Source organism: Rutidosis leptorrhynchoides, chromosome 8 (assembly GCF_046630445.1).
Source record: "Rutidosis leptorrhynchoides isolate AG116_Rl617_1_P2 chromosome 8, CSIRO_AGI_Rlap_v1, whole genome shotgun sequence".
Classification (NCBI taxonomy): domain Eukaryota; kingdom Viridiplantae; phylum Streptophyta; class Magnoliopsida; order Asterales; family Asteraceae; genus Rutidosis; species Rutidosis leptorrhynchoides.
The window spans coordinates 135,345,716-135,353,861 of NC_092340.1; the positions used below are offsets into that span (position 1 = coordinate 135,345,716).

Here is an 8,146-nt window from a genome sequence, read left to right on the forward strand (position 1 = left end):
AATGATCGTGAATACGGCGAGCATCAGCCTCGCTCCTATCTAAATCATCCGCCGCAAGATGTTGGGTAAACACGGAAAACTGAGAGTGCAAATGTCGTGCCTGTGTGGAGGAAAGAGCAACGAATGCCTCTTTTAGGGCCGGAAAAGTAATGAAGTTCAGATACTCCCTGTAAACTGAATAGTCGGAAGAGGTACAACGAAGAAGATCACGGAACAACTCAATATTACAGCCGAGCAAGACATAAACATTCTCCCCAGCATTGGTCGCTAGCCGGGGGCAAGAATCTGAAGCCTCCACAACAGGCTCTTTGCCAGGACGGTGCCCTTGAACCGACTCCCTCTCAACAACCGGTTCTTCCTCAGCCACCCGTCTCTCCTCCACAATCGGTTCAACTCTTTCCCAGGAAATAGCCCCTTCCAACAAGGGTACCACGGGAACAGATGCTTGCATCCCTGCTGGAGCAACACCGGTACGACCTACACAGAAAACCTAGTTAGTACACAATGTTCAAACAAGACACAAGCTGACAAAACTATGAAGAGCGTATACCTTCATTCACCACGGCCGGCTCAGTTCGACGCCTAGTGCGGCGAGTCAACCTATCTTCTGAAGAGCCGCCATTTGAAGATTTCAGGTCATCAGGAGAAGGCGCCCCGCGACGGCTAGTGGATGCCGGGGCCACACCCTCCACCACATTGTCGGTAAAGACCATCCCGTCTAGACTCTCCGACCAGAGAACCTCCGAAACGGTCAGCTCTGCAAAACTCATAAATGTCATCCAATAAACCACAACTATGAAAGCATAGGAAAAATTGCATGGATGCATACCTCTTCCACCCCTACGAGCAACAGGGATCCTGTCAGAATGTCTCCAATTATTGCTAATGTTTTCCATCACCAACACGTTCTCGTTATATATCCTTTGAGGGATTTTCAGGCCCCTCAATTGGTCAACCATCTCCTCACCTAATTCCGACAGCTGTCTCGGTTCTCTCACGGTCACGGACCTAAACAAATAAGACTGCTCATCCCTCATCGGGAAATCAGCACACTTCGCGAAAACAAACGATTGCACCCAATTATCTGCAATCACCGACGGCTCCCCAAGGAAATCAATCTCGTCAGTAAACGTATACCACCCTTTACGGTATGACATCAGTCGGAATATGCTTCTGAAAATATTTAAACTCAGGACCATCCCTAGACCATTGAAATACATTTCAAACAAAACAATTGAGCGAACACCTGAGATGGTAAAAGTTAAGGACCTTCTTGAAGAAACGCGTGAATGTATACCTAAGATTTGACACCTCGAAAGGTCTCAAATAAATAGCACAGTGATTTGGTGGGGGCCCACACGCACGATGCTGCGATCTGGGTATCACCAACCCCAACTCTCGTAATCGAGGGCATATATAATAAACCCTATCAAGATAGGCCTGATCAACGTTGCTGGGTGCACGAAACACGTCATGAAGAATGTTAGCAGGTCTGGGAGGCATACTGAATGAGGAAGAAAACACAGAAAGATTAAAAATCAAGGAGGATAAGAAAACCTTTTATGTATTATGCAAAATGAAGAATATCGAGTGGAAAAATTTAAGTGAAGATAAGTGGTCGTTTATATAGGCAAACGTTCTATGCGGGCCCCATAAAATTCAAAAAGGTGCATCGAAACATGCGAAGCACTTTACTATGATTAAGACAGCATGTAACGCGCATTAATTGCATGTCAAATCACGCGCGTGGAGTATGTCACTTTAAGTTTGGCAACGCAGCTGTCCCAGCCGACCTCACCAAACTGGGGGGGGGGGGGACTTGATGATACGCATAATGATCCGTCTCAAAGAGACACTAATTAACAGCATCCCGGCTAGCGTCCTTACCCGGCACAAGCCTATCCCGGAAAAGAACGTCTTATCGGCATCACCTCAGAAACCTGACCAGAAGATTACTTACACATGCACCCGGGAAGAACCACGTCGGACAGCAGCTAGCCGGGAATGTCATCCAGCCTGGATAAGCATACACGCTACCAGCATCATCTAGCCGGATGCAGAGCCATTAAGAAGATAAGGATTATATTAACCAGTGGCGGAACATAGAGCAACCCAAAGGGGGTATCCGCCCCCCTGGATTTAACTGGAAAAAAAATGTACACTAAAAAAAAAATTACCAAAAAACCGGCAACAATTCTGCCCGGTCATGACCCCTCCCGACTAATCAAGGCATTCACCCGTAATGACCTAGTCGGGGCTACCACACTGCCGGAATTATCACAACTTCCCGGTTTGGTATTCTGACATGGTACAAGGATAACGTCCCGGGACAATCACGCTGTACCGGAGCAAGTGCGTTGTCCCAGGGTAGACACGTCATCCCAGGATGAGTGCACTGTCCCGGAACAAATACTCGATCCCGGAACAAACATACAAACAAGCTGCACGACACGTCAGCCCATGAATCCAGGAAAGTTTGTTAGGATCTGCTCGATTATTCCCATGAAAGGGACAGGTGCCACGTCACCCCTCAGGATTGGCGAAGTTTGTTACAACCATGAAAGGGACATGTGTCACGTCACCATTCCCTGATAACATCTATAAATACGCAAACAAGGTCATTTACTTGACAACACTGGATGCATTAATGTTACTCTGCCCAAATTAATTACGTTAGCATTTCTCCAGTCGTTAATACAATTCTGATCAATACCCCGGTCATTATCAGAATTAATCTTCACCTTAAGATATTAACTTATTCGATTCCGATCGAATAAGGTTGATCTAATCGATTGTTTTACGCGTTAGAAATCCAGATTCTAAATCGGGGTTTGCACAATTATTATTGGAGTTAAAACATTCAATCTATTCTTTTTCCCAAATCTAGCACTCAAACTCGAAATCTATTAACACCAGATGATTTTGGTTTGGTCAGTGATCAAGAGATTAAAACCATTATACATGAAATTGAATTAAAGAACTTGAAAAAGATGGTGTTTTTAGCGCGGATAAAATCTATATTTATCGTTACCGTATTTGGGTTTTTTACGAACGACCCGTAACCAAATTTGACCCGAAGTAGACCTGAATCCCAAATGGGTATTTCCCCCAAATTCCAAAAACCCAAAACCAATACAAACATAAAATAACTGCAGCTCAATATAATCTCATGATCATCATCAGTTATTCGATTTATCACATTTAATAGTGAAAATTACCAGGTATCATATCCTTGATTTATTCATCAGATAACGAATATCAAACCTCAAATCTGTAAAGTTACAGCCTATTACTTCCCCTAGTTTTTGTAATATGAAGCGCAAGATCAGTTTCATCCTAACAATTATCACTGGTAAAAAATTAATTTCATTAGTTACATTATAGCCACGTTTTATTTTCTACCATTTTTTTTATAATTTGTTAACGTTGTTTTATATTTCCAGCTTTGGTGTATCAAACAACAAGTGTTGCTTCAGTGGTGGTGCCTGCTACCAACTGTTATGTTCTTGACAATTCAAGCCACATTTATGACTTTGTATCCTACTTTAATCCATTTGCATCAATGGATAACTTTTTGTGACGTTAGTTTGGCTAGTGGCGGAACTTGAACCCAAGCACAGATAGATAGGGCGAGTGCAAAAATTTATTTAATTTTTCGTTGAAGCTAGGGCGAACACAAAAAAACCTTATTTTTTAGTATAATTTTTTTTAGTGTAAATTTTTAAAAAAAGAAAATTCAGCTGGGGCGGATGCCCCGCCCTGTCTCCACAATGCTCCGCCCCTGAGTTTGGCTATGGCGGGAAAAAATTGGTTTCTTTAAGATATTATGCAGAGTGATTGGCTTGGACATCCGTTCGAGTACGATGGAGTGGTAATATCTTGTATAACAATGAGTCATTTTGATTGTTGTAGTTTGTTGTAAAAAATTGAGTATTTTGTTTAGTTCAAGCTGAGTGTGGTTATATTATGTTTAGGGTACTGACTATGTAGTTCGGTTCTGTAAAGATGTGGAAACTAGAGCACAACAGGTAAATTTTAATTCATGTTACATAAAATAATGTTGTTTGTTAATGAATAATGGTATGATTGCAAATGTAAATGTATGGGCTTACTGCAGGGGTATATTAATTTTGGCAGATTCGATGATTTCAACTATTTTGTTGCTAATTCAGGAAAGTATAAGTTTGTTCAAGTAAGCTGAACTTTAGAATGTTGGCTACATCAATGAAAAAAATATGAATTTTCTTTATTTTATTTGTCTGTTTTAATTGCTTCCATAGGATTTATAGTTTAAAGAACTATATGTTGTTTTATTGAGGAACTTTGTTTGTTAGGTATAGTCTTGATTCTTAGATTGTTTATTATGTCAGGAATTTTACAACGGTGATCTTCAACATTGTGAAACAAGTTATGATAAAAGAGGGCGTACAGCTCAGGTAAGGTTAACGACATACTGCAGAAGTTAAGTTATACTAATACAGTTATTTAAGCCTTTCTGGTTTGGTAGGGGCAGAATCATAGATATAGTTAGTTTTCTTTTTCATTTGCCTAATGCTTGATTCATTCATTGATTACAGTTAAACGTCATATGTGGTGATTGTCCAAATGCACGGTGCAAAAGTATGTGAGTTTACATAGAATGTTTGACTTATTATCCTTTTAGTTTATTGACATAAACTGATAGATTAATTGTAATGGGCTACACTAATTATGCCTTAAGAAACACGAGCTTTGAAGGTACTATTGCTACATTATCACCAACGCTAATTACTATCATGTTTTTCTCATCGATGCTCAGGTGGACTTGAATGTGTATGCAGCGCCACACTTGACTCGGATTGCAGGTTTTTGTAGCAAAAAATCTTGTTTTTCTTTGATGATGATTTTTGTAATTCTACATGATACTTCAAGTGTGATAGTGTAGCTGTATATAAAACATTGTTCTCAGATAAAATTACAATTTATTTCCAAATTTTGAGTGCAGAGTTATTGTTGAACTTGCAATTCCGTGTGAAAAACCGGGTGCACGCGTGTTTGAGGGATTTACAGTGGGTTTTCATCCACGGTCATGGGAAATTGTAAGATCTTATGCTAAATTTTTCTTCTTAAACCATCACTTAATACTTACATTGACAAAAAATGTTGCAGAACTCGGGAGTACTCGGCAAAAAAAGTCTTCCGAGTACTCGGATTACTCGGTCAAACTCGGCCAAAACGCGGGATTACTTGGGAAATGGTCAAAGTCAAACTTGGTCAACATCCGAGTACTCCCTAAAAATTCCTGACCGAGTACTCCCCGAATAGCGATTTTTGCAACCTTGATGACAAATGATATTATATAATTGGCTCACTGTTCAATGACTCGTAGGTTTACAATGGCATGACTCAATACGGTTATGAAAAAGCTTACAAAGACTACAGGTCCGTACCCCTTTTTCCTTGCTTACGTAAATTATTATTACTATTACTTCACATTATCACATACTTTTTAAATAATGCTCAACGTTGTTTATTGCAGTTTTGGCACCGACGAGACTCAAGTATCACTCTATATGACCGCAATTGCTTCACTTTCTCAACTAGTACAAAAACCAACCATAAAAGTATATTCATCCTTCTAGATAAGCAGATATACAAATTCTTCTTCTTTTTTTTCTTCTAATGACTGAATTCGATGTTAAGTCGTGTTTGATTTCGCATTGTTACTAGGTTTCACCTGACACTGGTTTAGAGGTTACGTTGTCTGGCTCGGGATCAACTGGGAGTCCACCTACAACTTTGTCTCCAACGTTGTTGAATATTAATTGGAGATGTACGTAATTTTATGTTATGTTTTATAGGTGGCAATAAATATTTAACTCTTTTTGTCCAGAAGTATAAATTATTATATAAATAAACAATGTGTGGAAAAGGTTAATCTATTATATATATAATCAAATATGTCAAACTAATCTAGTGCATGACATGATATAGGAGTTTTTTTTTTTTTTTTTTTTTTTTTTTTTTTTTTTTTTTTGCATTAATATTAGGTGAAACGGCACGTGATACTCCATATGAGGTTCAGGTAACAATCCCAGTGGAAGGTTATGATTCTATCCAATTTAGCCTTACAAAATTGTGTGGTAATACTCTGTTTCTTATCTTCCAATTTTAAAATATAATTGACTTTTGATCGGTTCAAAGTCTAATTAATTTACCTGATACATAACTTTATATAATATATTGCAGAATTTAAGCAAAACGGAACAGGAAAATCTACTAAAGGATGGACTGTCTTCGGAATTATTTCATGCATGTACGTCAAATATATTTATATGTATTTGTTCGATTCTTATATCCTTTATCTGTTATATAGTCTTTCTGTTTTATCGTTATTTGGAATTTGGATGATTGATTTGTTCATTATTACAAGTTCTTTCGTGCTAACATAATGTCATGGAGCAGATTCTTTGTAATATTAACTTTGTTCTGCTGTGGTGGCTTTGTTTACAATACTCAAGTACAAAAACAGGTAGGCTATTCAATATTAATTACTTTATTATTATTTCTTTTATGTTTATATATAGTATACAATGGTATTCTTAACTTTTATTTTCTGCTTACAAAATCCGACTTATTATCAAATGTAGCATGGAATTGATGCACTGCCGGGGATGACCATTTTATCTGCATGTTTGGAGACTGTAAGTGAACATTTTAGTACTAGGATAAATACATACACATAAATTTTTACTTTGTTGTAAAAAACCCCGATTACTCCTTTTTTATCCGTTTGATTATTCGGTCAACATCGGTTAATGGCTCAAAATCAGATTTGTTGGACAAAGTCAAAATTGGTCAATATTTTAACATGTATTTCAACTAGAATTTAAGAGTTTTTCAACAAATGAACGATTTTGTTTATGTTTTTACACAATTATGTGAAAGTTTAGATTTATGTTTATGGTTTTCTTCTATATTTACACATATAATTTTGAATTTTATTATTTAATGTATAAACTTTGCAATCCATAAAACATAAATTAATCCCCGAATTGCGAATTACTCCCACCAAAGTCCCGACCAAGTACTATCCGTGTAGTGAGTTTTACAACCTTGAATGCATATGTCTATTAGTATATAACTAGTATATTATTTAATGATATACTTATATTTATTCCTTTGTAAGACTTTATTGACCCCAAAACGATGCAGATGAGTGGTGTTGGAGGAGGGTCAGGTTACATGCGGCCAGATGACTTGAATAATGCTTATGCTAGTGAAGCCTCATGGACACGTGAGCCTGCTGCGGTTCCAGGAACTTCTAGGACAAATGTGAGAAGATACGGAACCTAATTACCCTTTTGCACTATTATACCATTTCATTACTTCGGTTCTGATACGTTAATTTGAAGAGACAAGGTAGAATCAGGCATCCAGATGGTGTAAAGTCGCATGGCGTTTCTTTTACTGTTACACCCTCGAAATATGGTTGAAGTGTTCTCAACATGAGTGACGGCCTATATAGTATATTTATTTATTTGTGTACTCTTCTCTATGGAGTTGGAATTTTGATATGGTGTAGTAATTTAGTACTTGAGCAAAAATTTTGTTGTCAAAGAACCAAGCTATTTGGTACAAGTTTGAAATTCCCCTATTATGTTGTTTAGAAGCAAGCTATCTGGTATGGTTTAAAATTACCATGTTTACTTATGAGGGTCCAAACAAATCAAAACAAAACCTCAAACCCAACACAAACTCAAAGCCGAACCCACACTCCCGCTCAAGTACCAGTTGCGGTAGGCCCACTTAGTTGAATCCCTAGAGTATTGACATATACCTTATGTGATTCGAAGCATTAATTAGTAGCTCATAAGTAAAAGTCTTCAAATTTATACGGGGATACTTCGGCGTCTCATCGTTCCATAGACGTTGATGTGCAACTTCAAGCTCACCGGAATGTAAAGTCGTGTATTCCATATCGGATAGAGAATGAAAGTTTATGTACTTTATAAACTTATAGTAGTGGCTAATTAGTATTTTTCACCATGTTTTTAGTTGAAATCTGGAGGTATCCGATTAGTCCACCGCTTTAACTTGGCGATTGTCTCTCGAGTTGCGACGCGCACTCGACTCGTGCATCTATTTGGACTGATTTGCGGGCCGT

General features: G+C 38.1%; 1 protein-coding gene across 1 annotated transcript; it reads left to right on the top strand.

Annotated features, from left to right (window-relative positions):
* The first annotated feature begins 3,173 nt into the window (after positions 1-3,173).
* LOC139862550 (uncharacterized) lies at positions 3,174-7,505 on the top strand. Its single transcript, XM_071851165.1, has 17 exons — positions 3,174-3,352; positions 3,444-3,535; positions 3,833-3,871; positions 3,975-4,028; positions 4,118-4,192; positions 4,371-4,436; positions 4,578-4,620; positions 4,799-4,844; positions 4,985-5,078; positions 5,369-5,421; positions 5,519-5,603; positions 5,710-5,812; positions 6,030-6,122; positions 6,229-6,295; positions 6,445-6,511; positions 6,630-6,683; positions 7,195-7,505. The coding sequence occupies exons 1-17, from the start codon at positions 3,313-3,315 to the stop codon at positions 7,333-7,335; spliced, it is 1,212 nt and encodes a 403-aa protein (XP_071707266.1). The 5' UTR covers positions 3,174-3,312; the 3' UTR covers positions 7,336-7,505.
* The last annotated feature ends 641 nt before the right edge of the window (positions 7,506-8,146 follow it).